Source organism: Lepus europaeus, chromosome 1 (genome assembly GCF_033115175.1).
Source record: "Lepus europaeus isolate LE1 chromosome 1, mLepTim1.pri, whole genome shotgun sequence".
NCBI classification, from domain to species: domain Eukaryota; kingdom Metazoa; phylum Chordata; class Mammalia; order Lagomorpha; family Leporidae; genus Lepus; species Lepus europaeus.
The window spans coordinates 132023290-132042145 of NC_084827.1; the positions used below are offsets into that span (position 1 = coordinate 132023290).

Below are 18856 nucleotides of genomic sequence, written 5' to 3' on the forward strand. Positions count from 1 at the left end.
TGTTAAATAGTTTGTTATGAATCTGAAGTAAAGCGAATTTCTGTTGCTAGAATTGTTTTGCATCTGTTCTTTCTCAGGAAATTTAAACATTAGTTTGACAGGACAAACAGAACACAAAGTAAATCACAGAATGTGCCTCATGGCTAGCAAAGCAAATGCCTATTGAGTTTGTAACTCTGAAATGAGACTATACATTTAGGTTTTTTTTTTTTTTTTTGAGATTATAGGACTGATGGGTAGAATACTCCCAGATTACTAGAATTCTCAGCATTTTGTTCAAAGGATAAGAGGCAGCATTCTAGAGGTTATTTAAAGAGGCATCGAAGTGAATTATGAATCCAACTAAGCACACTAAAATTAGAACATGAGTGGGTTTGGTGTATTCAATTAATTGTGCATCAGATTTTTTATGAGTTTCCAATGTGTTATTCTGAGAGAAGAGCCTAACACAGACGACTCTTCACAACTGACCAGCCCAGGACAGAGTGCTTACGTACCTCTTAAATACCATTCCACTGGTTCAGTCATGGTTTTCTCCTCTAGCAAATGAAACAGCTTTTGATAGTCCCCATATTAAAGATCTCTGTATCACACTGAGATTATGAAAATCTTTTTCCTTTAGAAATTGGGTCCTTATTTTATGCCATCATTTAGATACACTGAAGAATTTCCATTACTTGACTGTGCTGTTTGCTTTTTGCTGTGTTCTAGTGGTTTGGCAATAGATTAGAGGTTGGATTTTCCAACCATTTGGTACTAATTATCTAGGAACAATCTGATTTCCATTTATTACATTCACATGGCACTGCTGCCTGTATTTATATTAGAAAAGGGGTTTATTCTGCCCTCTTCGCCTCACGAACACTCCCAGAAAATTGTTCCATTGTAAGATGTGGGCATAACAAGTTAAATCAGATTGTTCCTCTTGATTCTCATGTCTCTGAGTGCTTACATTTCACTTTTCTGACTATAGAGGATTTTTACCAAATCAGACTATTGCCAGAAAGTTAAATGAATAAAACTGTAGTCCTGAGGAATACTGGACTTTCCAGTGGTGAAGAAAACAAATGTCTCCCTTTTAGCTTAACCCAGTGCTTGATAAAATTATACTTTTACATAATCAACTGTGTGACCACTGATTAGATTTGAGAGGCCAATTATAACCTAAAATGTGTACTTCCTTGTGGGTAAACAAGCCTGCTTATTTATTTCTCTCTCATGTTTTCTCGACTACAATTGAAGTCAGGATGGGCAAGAACATATTGTGAAAACCCAATTACACAAGTTGAATGTGAACCTTTGAACAAAGGCATGAATTTTAAACATGAACATCAGGAAAAGGATAATTGGTGCCCACAAAAAGTGATTACCGACCCACAATTTTACTTTCTTAATTGTTAGTTGCATAAAAGTTTTGTTAAAGGAGTAAGTTCTGTCTAATCAGAAGAAAAATATGTGCCCTTTCCAGTACTATGAGTACCTGGTTGAGTCTTTTAGCCACTCCTAAATTAGAGAATTCATTAGTTTTCAAGCTTTACGTAATTAGAAAAAGCAATCCAAAATTTCATATGGCATCATAAAAGATTCAGATCTTGAAAGTAATCCTGAACAAAAAAAATCAACCTGACATATTAGCAATATTTAACAATACCTGATTTCAAAGCATACTACAAAGCTATAGTAATCAAAGCAACATGCTACTAGCATAAAAACCAATATAATGATCAGACCAGAGTCCAGAAATTAATGCATGTACATATAGCCAACTGATTTTGACAGACGTGCTCAGGACGTACATTGGAGTAAAGATAATCTCTTCAATAAATGGTGCAGGCAAAATTGGATGTATATATGTGTAGAAGAATGAAATTAGATCCATACTTCTCAACATACAAAAATCAAGTCAAGGTGGATCAAAGACCTAAATTTAAGACCTGAAATTATGAAGCTGCTGGAAGAAAATGTAGGGGAAACACTGTAAGAAATTGGAGTAGGTGATGACTTCTTGGATAAGGCCACCAAAGCACGGACAACAAAAGCAAAGCTAAATAGGAGTATATCAAAGTCAGAAGCTTCTGTTCAGCACAGGAAAAGTTCAATGGAGTGAAGAGACATCAAACAGAATGGGAAAAAATACTAGCAATCTACCTATTCAACAAAGTATCAGTGCTCAACATCAGCAGCTGTCAAGGAAATGCAAATCAAAACCACAATGAGATATCACCTCACCCCTGTCAGATTGGTTAAAATCCAAAAGACATAGAGTAACAAATTTTGATAAAATGCAGAAAAATACACTGTTGGTGGGAATTTAAGTTAGTGCAGCCACTGTGAAAAACAGTATGTAGATTTCTTAAAAAATAGAAATAGACTTGCAATATGATTTAGCAATTCCACTTCTGGGTATGTACCCAAAGACATGAACATCTGTATCAAAGAAATACCTGCACCACCATGTTTATACCACAGTGTTCAAAATGGCCGAAACTATGGAATCAACCAAGGTATAGACTCAGATGAATGGTAAAGAAAATGTGGCGTATATACACAATGGAATATTATTTAGCCATAAAAAGAATGAAATTCTACCATTTGCAGAAAATGGATATAATTGGAGGACATCATGTTGAGTGAAATAAGCCAAACACAGAAAGATAAATGTCACATATTCTCTTTTATATGTAGGAGCTAAAATTAAAAATAGAAAAGAAAACAGAACAAAAGCACAAAAAGAAAAAATGCCTTCATGTACCAGTATTGCTGCAAACATAGTTTTGCCAATGCTGTTTCATGGTTTATGTACTAATATAATTTTAGTAATATGGTACATTGAAATTTACCATATGTGGGTAAAATGGTCATGGTCCCATTTGATTTTTGTTTATAATCTTTGCTCATATTTATGCTAAACTAGGGTCTTTTTTTTTTTTGCTTTTTGCTTTTTTGAACTCTTCATAAATGGAGTATTAGACCCTTGATTGCCATCCAAGTTAAAAATATTTTATCTCAAAGAGGAAAGAGAAAGAAAGTGAGGGAGAGGAATAGAGGGCAAGAGGAGAGGAAAGAAATATCAGTCTATTCTTAGAATTGTATCTATGAATTGTATTAAATCTGTTAAAAACTAAAAAAAACCCTAAAATTAAAAATCAATCAAAATGGAAAAAAATAACAAATGATGTTGAAAATCACTACACCACAGCCCAGCCCTGCAACTCTTTTTGAGTATGCAACAAAGCCGTAACTTTGTTTACACTCGATTATTTCTACTGTGACTATTCTCTTCTCTCCATCATTTCTTTTCCCATCTCATTACACAGAGGCCCTCTCCAAAATAAATCTCAGGTTTTCCTTTGTTTTCCTATCCACTTCTCCTCCTCCCAAATCCTAAGAATACAATACTTTATTCAGAATATCTAAAAATGTCATATTTCAATGAAAAAAATCAGATGTTAGTAATCTGAAACCCAAAGACTATCACAATAAGAAAATCAACTTCAACCAAATGTTTCAATAACATTATTGTGACATTATCTTACAGCTTTCATAAAACACTTGTATAATTACTTTTTCTCTCCTCCCATGAGTCCCTTCTCCTTTGTGCGTTTCTTTTTCTGTCATTCCTTTACAGTTGCTGCACAGAATGTCTAGCCATGAGCAATATGGGGTTCAGAGATGCATGCCCTCTTTGTGGCATAGTAGTCAGGATTCCTCTCCCTGTCTAAATACTTCTTCTATTTCCATCACTCATGTCAACTCTCCTGAATCCACTGCCTTCTAAATGTGACTTCCCTAAGCCAGTCAGTGAGAGCAGCATCCCAAGACCTCATGTAACTAGCTAAGCAGAAAATTATTTTTATTATCCTACATAATTTGTTTAACTCTGCCAGGACTTGCTATTTATGCAGTAATGGGAAAAGTCAGATATGTCTTGTATCAATCTGCTGTGATTCAGAGAGTTACTGTGTCAGGTTGTTTTTTTTTTTTTTTTAAGATTTATTTATTTATTTATTTGAAAGTCAGAGTTACACAGAGAGAAAGAGAGGCAGGAAGAGAGAGAGACAGGTCTTCCATCCGCTGGTTCACTTCCCAGTTGTCCGCAAGGGCCCAAACTGTGCCGATCTTCGGCCAGGAGCCAGGAGCTTCCTCTGGGTCGCCCACAAGTGTGTAGGGGCTCAAGGACTTGGGCCATCTTCTACTGCTTTTTTTTTTCTCTGCTTTTCTATAGCAGAGAGCTGGATCGGAAGTGGAGCAGCCGGGACACGAACTGGTTTATGGGATGCCAGCACTGCAGACAGTGGCTTTACTTGCTATGCCACAGTGCTGGCCTCACTGTATCAGTTTTGTTTCCCTTGGTTACCTACTACTTTTAGGTAAAGAGTGATTATAATGTGGAAATCGACAGCAAGATCAAGTAGGAAGGGTCCTTCAAAGGACCTGCCAGGCCTGGCGATTAGGAAATGAGATCACTGACGATATGAGAAAAAGCAGTGCAGAAAGAGCAAAGTCTAGATGTTCGGGTTGGGACAGGAAGCTTAATAACTTGAAGCTTAGGCTCCAGGGAAAGAGAAAGATGAGAAGCCAAGGAGTAGAGAAAATGTTGATTGGCTTGTTTTGTTTTCAATGAATTTCAAGATTTGATTAGTTTTATATGCTGAGAAAGAAGATCGATTAAAGCCAGGTAAGACAGAGGAATGAGAGCATTAGGAAGAATATTCCGAGTAAGTAGAAAGCGGGAAGTAAACAAATTGTTAAGGGGAGATGGCAGCAACTTCTCTGCGTGAACAAGTGTACTGATGCTCATTTTAACCAAAGAGTGAAACAGTTGCCCAGTCCTAATGTGTCTTCATCATCTGCATCTTCTGTGAATGAGAAAAATAAAGTTATTGGAGGAACTGATTTTTACTATGAATCACTCTAAGTAATCTCAGTCCATGTTCTTCTAGGAAAGGCATTTTCCTTTGCTATTTCCCTTTAAAACAGGAACTATCTTTTATTCTTAATCAGATCAGATGGCTTTCACGGAAGATTCTGCATATTTAATATTTCTAACTTGACAAAGTGGTGGTTGTCTTCTTATATTTCTTCTTTTCTTTTAACAAGATTTAGTTTTCTTTCTTAGTATTTGTTCAGTCCTAGCTCACACTCTGCCAGATAAGTCAATGATTTTTGTGGTACATTAGTGACTATTAATTTATCTCACAAGGTAACTAATACAGAAAGCTCAATGAAGCTTCCAGAAATTAAAGATATTGTAATGGAGAATATCAGTTGGTTGTCATGTAGTTATAATTAGAAATTAAAATGTACTCTTCTCTTAAAAAATGTAAAAAGTCTCCCTGGTATTTGAATATTTAAATGTAGGAAAGTGTGTCATGATGTATCCAATTATGTGTTTAAAATTTATAATCTTATGCAAACTGTGTTCCTGAAATCATATTTTTATATAAATAGTTTCTTTTTTTTATTTTTGACAGGCAGAGTGGACAGTGAGAGAGAGAGACAGAGAGAAAGGTCTTCCTTTTGCCGTTGGTTCACCCTCCAATGGTCGCCGCGGTAGGTGCGCTGCAGCCGGCGCACCACGCTGATCTGATGGCAGGAGCCAGGTGCTTCTCCTGGTCTCCCATGGGGTGCAGGGCCCAAGCTAATATAAATAGTTTCTAGCATGCTTTTATTCTTTGGTACAGACAGAAATTTTTCCAGAAATCCAAAACACTTTCTATATGATATACATATCCATCTAAAGTAGTATTGTCACTATTTTTGCCATCATCTATGAGATGTTTTTAAAAAAATTTTATAATCATTAAGCAATGTTGACATAATAGGTTGAACCATATAAAATTGCCAACACATAAGTGTTTTTGATCTAAAAATTGCAAGTTCTATGATTCATTTGAATATGCTTTTCATTTATATGCATATGAAATTCTAACATTATGCTGCATCTACGTGAGCTACTTCCCTAATCTCTATTATTTTCATTGCAGGCGGGCAGTGTGATGACTAATTCGCCCTCCACTGACATCTTTGATATGATTCCGTTTTCTCCAATATCACACCAGTCTTCGCTACCTACTCGGAACGGCACACAGCCACCTCCCATACCCAGTAGATCTTCTGAGATTAGTAAGCTCTCTAAACAAATATGCTTTCCTGTATTTACATATATTTTGAATGCTCACTAACAAAACGTGGCACTTCATATATCTTGACAAGCTCACTAACAATTTTAATTATTAAAGCATTTGGTTTTCATATATGTGCTAATTTTAGTTACCCCATATTATAATTTAAAGTATTCTACTAAAGACATCATGATATTTTGCTGTAGATTTATTTAAGTAATAATATGAAGACAATTATATATTGTGTTTGGGATTGTTCTAGTTCTCTTATGGTAATTATTTTAATCATTTTAGAGATTTTAATGTAACTTGGTTTAAATTTTAATCAGACAGTACAAATATTCTTAATCGAAGAAAATACAAATTGTATTAATTCTGTGATTTCTGTTAACTTGATATGAAGATTTTTTGATATCTGAAATTGTATAAAAATAATTATCAAGCTTTTTGTAAATTGCATAGAAAGCTTTTCTGCTTTATTTCTTATATATCTGGAAGGAACATCAAATTTTGTTTTTGATAAATTAGGAAGCATCTAGCAGATGCTTATTTTCTGAATGCATTTTGATCTCCCTTTTCAGAAACTGAAATAATAGTTCCCAGTGGCCATGAAACAGTCACTTTGCCCAAAAAGAGACTGAAAGAAGCAAGAGTTCTACATATTGTGCTTTATTGACACTTCCGCACATTAAGACCTTTCAAATTCGATTCTGAAATTTTTACTTAATGCAGAGCCTGCAATTCACTTGTTCCCCCACCCCAAAACTTCACAAATACTGCCCATAATACATATTCAAAGCATTTTAGAGGACTAATTTGCAAGTACAAAGTAATAACTCTTGAGCCTTCAAAAATCAGTGAATAAAAGTATTTTAATTCTTTACATTAAGTTGAAATCTATTTTTAGAGTCTCTGAATATACTTTGTGACAATTAAAATATATTTTCAGGGACATAATCTGTAATTATAAGTCATGGTAGGTTTTAGAAAATATTACCAGATCAGGATCCCATGATGAGTATTTTTGCTCGTAAGCGTGTTCCCGCATCTCTTCCTTCACTCCTAACTTTCATTTTCTTGGACCTTATTATTGATTCACTTATTTACTTATTCAATAATTATGTATTTTACACATTCTCTATACTTGGATTACATGCTGAAAATGTTTTCTAGATAAAAATATTTTATTGATATATCCATGTATCATGTAAAAATTAGGAATGCGCTTGTTGAAGCCACCTGAAAGTTCACTTTCTTTGTGTATAGCTATGTTGAATAATCTTATTGCTTATGCCTTAAGTAATACATTTGTTCCTTAAATAGTATCAGAGATACACTTACATTTTTAGAAAGTATTCTAAATATTTCAGAGCTTTTTGTTATATTATTAGATGTTTCAATATATTATGTATTGTGAAATGGTTACATCAAGCTAACTAATAAATGCATTAGCTCACTCATTTATTATTCTTTTGTGATAAGAATTAAAATCTGCACTTTTAGCAATTTATAGTATTACAATATTCAAAATAGTAAAATTTATTAATAATTATAGTTCATATGATGTACAATAGAGTTCTAACATGCTGGAATTTGAAATATAATTTTGCAGTGTATACACAAAGAAGTCAAAAATGAATTGAGGAAAGTTAACAGATTTGAAGATATTTCGTAGGAGTAATCTATCAGGATGCTAATTACAATTTCAAAGTAAATTATAATTCAGGATTCTAGATAAAATGTTAACAGAGTCAGCCATCTCTAGAAAAGTGTGGAAGAACAAATTCTGTTTTAGACATTGGTAATTTGGAAGTGACTTTGGAAAGACTACTCAGAAATGGTCAAATGGTTTCAAGAACTTAGTTTTTTAAGATTTATTTATTTAAAATGCAGAGTGACAGAGAGCTAGGGAGAGATCTTCCATTCACTGTTCAAGCACCAAATTGGAGCAATGACCTAGGCTGTGCCAGGCTGAAGCCAGGAGCCAGGAAATCCATCCAGGTCTCCCATGTGGGCAGCAGGGACACAAGAACCTAGGCCATTCATCTGCTGTTTTCATGGGCACATTAGCAAGTTGCTGGATCAGAAGAGAGCAGCTGGGTTTCAAGCCTGCTGTACCACATTTCCAGCCCTTAAGGAATGTATTAATAAGAAAATCAAATAATACCTTTTAAAACATCTATATATTCTTGAGTATCAAAGCTTACTAGATAGGCGGACACATACAGATTATGTAGATGTGATATAGATCAGCATCTATACTCACTATTGAAGAATATGTTTAAGTTTTAATTGGGATATTACCTGAAATTCTAAGTTAGTGAAGTTTTAGTAGTACATGTTTGCCTTTGAGTGACCTTTTAATTGTATTCATTTATATCATTTCATTATTTATTAAGTATGAAAAAGCGAATAATCTACAAAGTTGCTCCTTTAGTTTTTGTTCTTAGTGCCTGAGAATCCAAATAGTTTCTCCAGAACAGAATTTTGATCTCATCGCTCACCTCTGTTGAATGTATTCTCCCCTTGGACTATTCGTCAAATATTAGTTGATTTAATAACTGTGTTGCCTGATTACCTGTAAATTCCATGAAGGAGTGACTTGGCCTTTTCTCCACTACTTTACTCTATTGCAAAACAAAATGTGTGATAGATTATATGAATCCCATACATTTTTTCTGAATAAAGTAAAGAATAAGTAGAGTACTTCCTATTAGCTTTTTTTTATTTTACTCCTCTATTAGACCAACTGCTTTTAATATTAGTAACTGCGTAGCATCTTTATTCTTGGTAATTAAATTTGTATGATTTTTTCTTATGAATTTTAGATCCCTTTGAGCTAAGCAAAATACGCTAAAGAGTTTTGTAATGTTTATGACTATGGGTGGCATTGATATCTTACTAATTGTGTAGTATGGTTGCTTCTTAACTTGGAAGGGGTGGTCACAAATCCTTGAGAATTTGATGAAAATCAGGAAACCTCTTCACAGAAGAACACACCAGGCCAACTCATACCCAATTTCCCATTGCATCTCAGGAATGTCAGGGAGCCTTTTAAACCCATCTGAAATCTCCAGGGAGTCTTGAGTACCAATCTGAGAAAATTCCTGTAATGAAAATCTTCCTGATCAGCAATCTTCCTCTTAAGTCCTTCATTTCTTTTTCTATTAATGTAAAAAGAACAGATTCCATGGATTTCATAGATAAAATTCTAAGCATGTAATGATACTTCTTTCCCTCTTCGTTGCTTCCTTTCTTTTTTTCTTTTAATTTTTGTGATAATATACTTCAATTCACTTCCTTTTGACAAACACCTACTATGTGAACAGCATTCAATGTGCTTCTGGCATAGTGGTAACCAGGGCAGTTCTCCAAAGAAAATCTCTATTCTTTAACCTGGATTTAGGGCTTGAGGTCTATCAGACTGAAAGAAGTAAATAACAGCAGTAGTAATAACGATAAATTTATATTTTTATAGGTGATAACAATAAATTCCCATTTGTTTAGTATAGTCTCAACTTACAGCTTTTGTGCCAGTATAACAACTAAAAAGTGTTCCTTTCATTTATGAAATCATCCTTGCTTGAATAATAAGTTACATATCCCTCTTATTCATACGGTAATTACTGATACCAGGAATTTCTAAGCATTTTGCCTTTCCGAAAATTATTTAATGCAAGGATCTGAAAATATAAAAGTATGAAAATCCTTCATGATGGGAGCCATGGAGTGAGTTTAGAGAATGTGGTAAAAGTAGCTTAAATATAATTTTTTAAAGTGTTGAATTTAGAAAATGCCAAATTTTCTGAATATATAAAATGTAATTGTTCCCACTTAAGGTTACATTTGAATTGATTCAGAGGAAAATAGTTTTCTAAAATTTTAAATCCTGTAATAGACCATAGACTATCACTTACTGACATCAATTGTGACTTAGATACTTCTTTAGTGAGATAAAGCAGTGCATACTTTAGAACATAATGCACAGAAGCCTTTTTTGATACTTTATTCCTACTATTTTCAAAAATAAGTTTTTTGGGAGATTTAATTCAGTTTTAAAGAACTATCTCATTGTTGTTATCTAGGAAAGAGAAAGGATTTCATACTGCAGGAGATGTAGTGCCTTAAGTTTTTTTCTGGATATGAAGTATTAAGTAAAACCACTTACTGATCCACTCATTCCTCCATATTGCTTTGCCATTGTGTTGCAAGGTGTTAATAAATTGATTTAGGAATGTCTCAATGAACAGTTAATTAATTTTAGTAAATTTAAATTGCTTCAATGAAATGTAGTTATTGTGGTATATTAGCAGATATCTGGTAATTTGATATTAGTCTATTGAAGACACAGAAATCGTTCTGGATAATAACGCTTTGTAATCAAATAGTTTTTAATATTATAAAATGGATTTTGCTACCTTGTTAGTATTTAGTCTAAGTTTAAGAAAATCCAACATGGAGTGTGAGTGAGAATAGTGGCTTATTTGATCATGACTGTACTATTTATATAAGCTTGCCTTTGAAATTAACTCACTCTATTATAATACTTCTCAGGTCATTCACTAAATTATTTTCTTCTTTCTAGAACGAGATCTGTTTGGAGCAGAACCTTTTGACCCGTTTAACTGTGGAGCAGGGGATTTTCCTCCAGATATTCAATCAAAATTAGATGAGATGCAGGTGACTGTTTTAGATTATTCAATAAAGATTTATTGATTAATTTTTTATTCTGGGGCAAAGAGTATCTTATTTCCCTAAATTACCCTTTCCTTGAACTGGTTTCACTGCAACAACTTGAATAAAAAATTACTTTGAAATAAAATGTATATTTAGTGCTAGAAACACTCCTGTTATGCTAAGGATGAAAATTATGTTTTTTAAACTATTTAATTTTCAATGGCAATACTTGGTTAATTTTTGATACTGTTACATGAATTCTAATACTCATTATTTTGAAATCCAGCAATTAAAGGATTATTGCACTAGATTTCTAAGATTTGACCTGAGTCTTAATGATGACGAATTTCAAAATGGCAAATGGGTAGATGAGAGAAAATCATTGTAAAAGTAAAATCATTCTCTCTGAAAGGAAGCGTTGTAACAAAAGTTCATAACTTCTGGGTTCTCATTGAAAAAAACAGACACTCAATGACAATTTCTTTAGGAATGTGGACCAGTTGGGCTTTCTTTTCACTTTCCCTCTTATCTTTGACTTCTAAATTGTTTTAGAAGTTTGGAGAAATTGAGTTTAAAAAACTTACACAGTGGGCCCTGATTTAACAAATAGTCTTATAAACAGTACAATAAAGACTTCTCTTGGTATTTTTGCTTTACAATTTGATGAAGCTGCTATATCCTATTTTTCTTAATTATATGAAGTTGCTTGAGAAAAGACAGTAAAGACACTAAAATAAAGCAAAAGAGGTCCATCTGGTTACTAGTCCTGGGGTAATACATTCACTGTTGATGATTCAGTTCCTAGAAAAACAATGACTGCATGAACTCTGATCTAACACTGATAGATACTTATCTGAAAAGATAATGTAATACTCTTCCACTCCTTTTGAACTGCAACAGTTGAGCCATCTTATCTTTTTAGGTTTTAGGTGAATTTCTTTATTGTTCTAGATATAACATGCTTGTATTAGAAAAACTGAATTGTTTAATACAGTTCTTAAAGTTTTCAAAGAATAAATTAAAACACTGTTTCTCAAGTTAGCTGATTCATAATTCCCTTTTATGTGAAAAATATTTTTTAAAATTTTCTTTAATATAATTTAATTTTTGAATCTTCATAATTAAAGTAAAAATTGGTTAACACAAATACAGATAAATGCATATAAATTATAGAAATATACTTAAATCAAGAATAGCAAAACTTACATGAATGGTCAAAAGTTATGAACACATTTGAAGTTGTCTAATTAGCTGTGATGTATAGGTCATAATTTAGTTGCTCACATACACTAGGGTGTACATTATAAAAAAACTACTTGTAACAAAAATTGATTGAAACTCAATTTTCAGTTTCAGAAAGGACTAGTACAAAAATAAATGTACAGACAAGTGGAAAAAATAAGAGCATAATGCAGAACAGATACACGAATGGACAGAGAGCATTGCATCTTATGCACTAAAATCCCTTCTAGTAAATTTGGATGCTTACCATTAACTTAAATTGCCATAACATGTCTTAATATTTACTAAAATGTTATAAAGAATGTATCTTCATAGTTATTATACATTATTAATTCAGAAATTATAAATAATGAAAGCACCATTACATCATCAATAACATTTAAATTAAGAACTGTCACATAACAGTATAGATGATGTCATTTGGCTGAAACTAAAATCACTGTATCAAACTTCTGTGGATTTTCACGTTATTCTGTTAGATAGCATGATTCTCCCACCTCTTTTCTATGTTTCAAAGACTATGAAATATTTACTTCTATAATGCATGATGTTTAAGCAAATGCTGCATTTCAGATGACAAAAGATTTATATTAGTTTTACTAACTAGGTGTGTACTGCTTGAGAGTAATGGACACTGATGTGGTAGCTCTTGTTCTTGAGAGTTATGTGAAATTTTTTTAAGTTCTCAAAAAATTGAAAAACGTTCTATATACTAAATAAAATAAAACTAACAACTATATCCAGAGTTTTGCAGGAACAATGTTTGGAAAATGCTGTATTAGGACAATTTAGTGTTATGGTAGTCAGATAATGTTAAACTGTGATGTTTTTATTTCTGCCATTTCTAATATTTTCTTAATGTCTTTCTTATTCTTTTCTGCTTTCATGGTGGGTAGCGCCAGAGATGGTTGGTATATTATTTTCATAATAATTTTAGACAACTTACACCTTTCTAAAGCTAAAACCTTAATATTTGCATGCTTTAATAAATATTCAAATGGAAGTTTCATATGGATGTGTCTGGTTATGAGTTGTGTTTTTAGGTTTCATAACTCACAATTTAAAAGGTTTTTTTCCCAACGATTTATTCACTATTTCATTGTATACTTTATTGCTTGTCTGTTTCTTTTAGTCTAAGATTTACTTTAAGGTCACTTTAACTAAATTGTAATAATACTTCTTTATCTAAAGTTTGTAATGACTTTTAAAATTAATCTTCCTTGCCTAATTAATCCTATGCACATATTTGGCTACTACTTTTATCTTTGTATAACATATAAGAACTTAATATAGAATAATGGATGTGTGCACCACATTGAGTTAATGAACCTAGTGAGATCATTGGTTTTCCTCTTTTAATTATGGAGAATTGTGACTTTAGCAGCTCCGGTACTGAATTGTGAAGGTTGAATTTACAGCCATGTCTCCTGCCTGTAAGAATTCAAGCAGAAACCTTAAGTCATATTGCATTAGAGTTAGATATTTATTTGAAATCAATAATGTAGTTATTTCATTAGATATTATTTATACTACTGGGTACATGATATTGGTACACAAGTCAATGAAATAATATTGATAGTTCAAAAGTGTACCTTGTGAATACAACAATTAAACACATTTTTAAAAGCATGGCAATTCAGCAAAGGATAAAAGAACAAAGTGCTTAATAATTCAGAAGAAGTCCAATGTACAGCTGAAACTTACAGCAAATACTCAAAAACTCAGAAGCTTCACACAGTTGTAAATGTTTGGGATTCAATGAATACTCTGAAAATTTTTATATTGGAGAGAAAATTTTATAAGGAAAATAAAAATGTGGATCTACAGTCTTCTTATATTCTTTGAAATTTTCTGTTTAAATATGCATAAATACATCATATAAACATAAAATGAAAGCAAGTATATATATGATTGGGAAGCTAAATGAGCAACAGATAAAAATTGTAGTTCCCGAAAGAAGGTAACTGGTAGCTAACACATATGTAGATATTTTGTGGCCAGTAAAAGTACACATAAACATTAAATAAAGGACTGTAATTGCACTTTCAATATGGAAAAATAGTGGTTTTGTTTTCTTACTAATAATGAGTACAAGTGAAATGTGATGAAAGAGCATTCAAAAACTTTGCTAGGCCAGGGTCAGTTTATGGAGTCACATTAAAGGGTAATTTGTTATGAATACTTGCATTTTTATTTGATATCAAAATCTTCATCACCAAGCCCCGGGCCAGGCACTGTGGGGGCGGGGCGGGGCGGGGCTAACGTTCTGCAGTAGACTCTTCTATACTAACACTTGAGTATTAGCAATAATTACAGGAGAGTAAGCGTGACCACACCGACATTAACATCACCGAATTAAAGCTCTGGGTTCTGAGGCCTTAGCCAAAAAAAAAAAAAAAAAAATCTTTAAAACTATTCTGAGAAGAAAACATGTATGACTGTGTTAAATGTCTGTGCACAATAATATCCAGTCAACCTTATTCATGACTGTAAATCACCAAAAACAAATTATTACAAAAATTAATAGAATATTATGTAGTCATAATAAATTGCTTTATGGGAACTCAGAGTAATGTAGAAAGTTCTGCTATGGTCAAAATATTAAGATAAAAATAATATGTAGTATATATAATACATTATATGAATAAGAAAGTTATATATATATATCACATAGTTATTTATATTATCATTAAACAATTGAAAAAAACCTATAAATTGGAAAAACAATATTTTGAAGAGTAAACCTCAACATGTTAACCATTTTTATATTTGAATATTAATTCCTTTTTTCATATGATTTTCTATTTCAAAATAAGATAGTCTGAGCAAAATATTTCATATAAAAAGCATGCAATGAATATTTTAATTAAATTTAAAACCATTCTTTTGATTGATATTAATGTGTGATAAGGATGTGGAGAGCTTTAAATAATTCAGCATTTACTAAAACATGATTTCCAATCTGTGACTGATGAAAGAAGGTCAGAAAATATATGGGAAATTCTATTTTTGTAGAAAAGAAAACCATTGAGCCTTGTAATTATTTATCTGTTAATTGAGATGATAAGGTTAACCTAAGAGGATTTGAGAATATCCTTTTAAAATCACCATAGAGAAATTGTTGAAAGTGATAAACAATTGGTTATTAAAATAGTGATTCAAACCTATTTGACTTTGATTGATATTAAATAGTATTTTCAGTGTAATTGTAGGTATCAAACCTTTCAAAAAGTAATTATCTCTTGCTATATTTCTGTAACTATCATTTATCTTTATTTCATGATATGCCAAAAGATGATACAGTACCGTTCCTCAGATAAACTATTTTAAGTGATAAGTTTATTTAAAATATTTTTAAAATATTTACTTTTTTAAATATTTGAACGCTAATTGAAAACAATGCATAAATATGGCAAAATACTTCTTTTTGTGATAAGAATAGGTTTTTAAAAATAATGGTAAGTAGTCTGATCTTCACCCAACTGAATATAATTTGCATTCCAAGTACTGAAAGAGTTTTGCAGATCATTTACAGGGATGACATTGTTAGTCTAACTTTAACTATCAATATAATGAAGGGTATTTTCTGAATATCAATAACAAAGTGCTTTACAGTTATAACTGCTGCTTTCTTTGAGAATATAAGATAATGTTTACAGTGGATTTGTACAAAGGGAAATACTTTTAGATACCCATTCTTATCACTTCAAAACGGCTTCCACAAGGAAACCAAACATAGGACCTCCAACTCTATGGATCAGTACAATATGATGAAAATCTCTTTGTAGTGTGTGCAGATTTACAAGAAAGGGCGTTCTGGGACTGAGGGGAGATGGTAAGACCAGAGGTGGCGCAGTGTGCTCAAAAGAAGAGCTTAGAGTAGAGGACATACTCCTTGGCCACCATTTTTTTTTTTTTCCACTAAAAACCTTAGGGGAAAGCACAATATTTTCATGGATTATATGTTTATATGCCCCATAAATCAAAGGCAGCTTAACTTCTAAATTGTGTTAAGTGGAGAAGGAGTCAAGGCAGACAGTCCACCAAAAGCAGCAGCAGAACTAGCAAGGGAGATTTTCTCCATGGCCAAATGGTTTGCAGCTTGATCAGTGTAGTCCATGGCAGTGGATGTATGAAGAATATTTTACTCAGTTTTTGGACACTGGTGGCCAGGAAGAAAAGATGAAAATTACCAAGCTATCTTGGACTTCTCATTAATTTGAGGTCTAATTATCTTAAAATATTTCAATTAAAAATTATCTTTAAACCAACAATTTTAGCTGCAGTAGGATGACATCAAAATAAGCTTTACTGAAAAAGCAGTGTTGAAATCTTAAAACCATATAACTGCATGTATTGCCTTTTTCTTCTGTCTCACACACATGCCTACCTCATACATATTTAAAACATTAAAATATTAATGAGTGTAAACGAACTACCAAAGCCCTATAAAAGAACCCATATAAAATTTGGCAAGCCAGCATTTGATGTATATTTATTTCTTAGTTGATCAAAGCAAGAAGCTTCCAATTTTTGTTCATAGTCTAAAGTACTGATTTCACTATATTTTAGCATGAGCATTTCTTATTTTAATTATTTTATTCTGTTTTACAGGAGGGGTTCAAAATGGGACTAACTCTTGAAGGCACAGTATTTTGTCTGGACCCGTTAGACAGCAGGTGCTGATGTCAAGAATAAAAGATCCTGACTCATGTTAAATTTGTTTATATACATATATATCATTCATTATTACTTTATGACAGGTATTATACATGTGCCAATATATTTTTGAATATATTTTGACAATTATTTCAGTAAAATTTCCAACATTTTTGTTGACCTGTAACTTTTATTTTCAAAACAAGTTACTGTAAGGTATATCATAGTTTGACATTCCTGTTTGCTTTGGTGGTAGATGGATTTATAATTGAAAGACAAATCCAAGTTTCTGACTTTGTGTTGGAGTTCTAAATAATTAGCACCTTGGAATCTGTGTTACTTCTCTAGTCTGCTAGCTTATTATTGATTTCCCAAAAGCCATACATTAATAATACCTTTTAAAATTCATAAGAGTTTTACATGGCCAAATAAATACATTGTATTTTCTAGCCATGTTTCCATTCATCAGAGAGAGATCATTATAAGTATAATATTATTCACGTATTGGGAAATGTAAACTTTGAAATAATGCCACCAGATCTTTAGCAGGTAAAGTAACAGGACTATAAATTCCAATAATTATTAAACCAAATACATTTAGAGTATTTATTAGTAAATACAAGGTAATAACGGTAGTTTATTATTATCAGTTATACTCTAAATATTTTGTTTGTTTTACAAATAAAGAATGGAAAAAGCTGAAAATTTGCTATTTACAGAAAACCGTAATTTCATTTATAGAGAGATAAGTTACATTACTATAACACCTAAACATCATCTTATCTGATATTTCCTAAAAAAAAAAAAAACATTTGGAATATATGCTGCTTTTACATGCAATGTCTATTATTCACATACACTTTACCAAGTATATTTATTATCATTAAAAAAGGACCATCTGTCTCATATTTTTTTGCTTCAATAAAAATATTTTCTCTTCAAAGTTCATTTTATGATGCCCATTAGTTTTGATATTTTCAAAATCCCTGTGGCAACTATTCTATATGATTTATAAATTATTTAACAAATTTAATTTGTTTTATTCTGTTGAAGTCACAATCTCATCTTTCACAAAAATCAGGCTGTTGCTAAGTTTGGCCTTGGATATGAGCAATAAAATTCTATGGCATCTCATTCTGGATATGCTTATGAACATTGACTTTAAAATTTTTGAAACAGATTATTTGCCCATTATTTAACAAAGTAAGTTTTATGCATTGCAACAAAGCTTAGTTGCAAAATGTCTAATTTTATCTATCACATTCTAAGACAAAAATTAATTAACGAAAATATGGGTTTAGATTGGGAGTAGCCCTGGAAAATCAGTTTTTTTTTCTCCCATCAGAATTTTCTTCAAGTGTTAAAAGTACATTTTTTCTGCATTGATTTTTTTTAAAGTACACTTTCAGTAGGAACAGAAATCATACATGCTTATGCAATATTATATTTTTATGTACCTCCATAATGTTCTGATATATATAAGCCTTCTTGTTTTCTGTTACCTATTATGTTGTTCCTTTATAGAGGGTAGTACATGTTTCATAAAGGAGAGTCTTTATAGTTTTGTTTGTCATATAGTATTTTGGAATTTGTATAATGAGGATGTTTAGAAGCCATATAAATGGCTTTTTTTTAACAAATAGAATTTGTATTTTTATTGTACTTTAAAAGCTTTATGTAATAGCTATAAATGTAGTGGCCATTTATTATCAATGGTAACACAATAGAGTACTGAGATATTTGCACATTTAAGATATGTTACTTTACCAATTTTTAATGGTAATCAGTTATGCTACTGGCATGATTAAATAGTACATAATTGGTCCTTAATTATGAACATTTATTCCACCAGTGGATTTTTATGAAGATCTGGCTAAAAATTGTATTTCTTTGTAAACTCAATGATATGTTTGATTTTGCTGAGAATAAATGATTTTAAATAAATTGTATAATCTCATTAAATAATATCTGATTAAGTCACATTCTGAATCTTACTCCATGACAAATTTTCCTATTGAAAAATTGTAACTGGGAAGAGAGGGGAGTCAGGGGAAGCTGAGAGGTAGGGAAGGCAGGATGAAGAAAAGGAGAAGCAAAAGAGAGAAGAGCCTTTTCCCTAGACTTCATTTGTTACAGCCCACACACATTTTACT

General features: G+C 31.9%; 1 protein-coding gene across 5 annotated transcripts in view; it reads left to right on the forward strand.

Annotated features, from left to right (window-relative positions):
* GULP1 (GULP PTB domain containing engulfment adaptor 1) overlaps positions 1–18594 on the forward strand; it is a 319549-nt gene extending 300955 nt beyond the window's left edge. For all 5 annotated transcript variants that reach the window (XM_062188944.1, XM_062188983.1, XM_062188954.1 and 2 more), the window contains 3 exons: positions 5988–6126; positions 10711–10805; positions 16659–18594. In XM_062188944.1, coding sequence (XP_062044928.1) covers positions 5988–6126; positions 10711–10805; positions 16659–16730 — 306 coding nt within the window. In that variant the 3' untranslated portion in view covers positions 16731–18594. The remainder of the gene's footprint in view (positions 1–5987; positions 6127–10710; positions 10806–16658) is intronic.
* Positions 18595–18856: the final 262 nt, after the last annotated feature.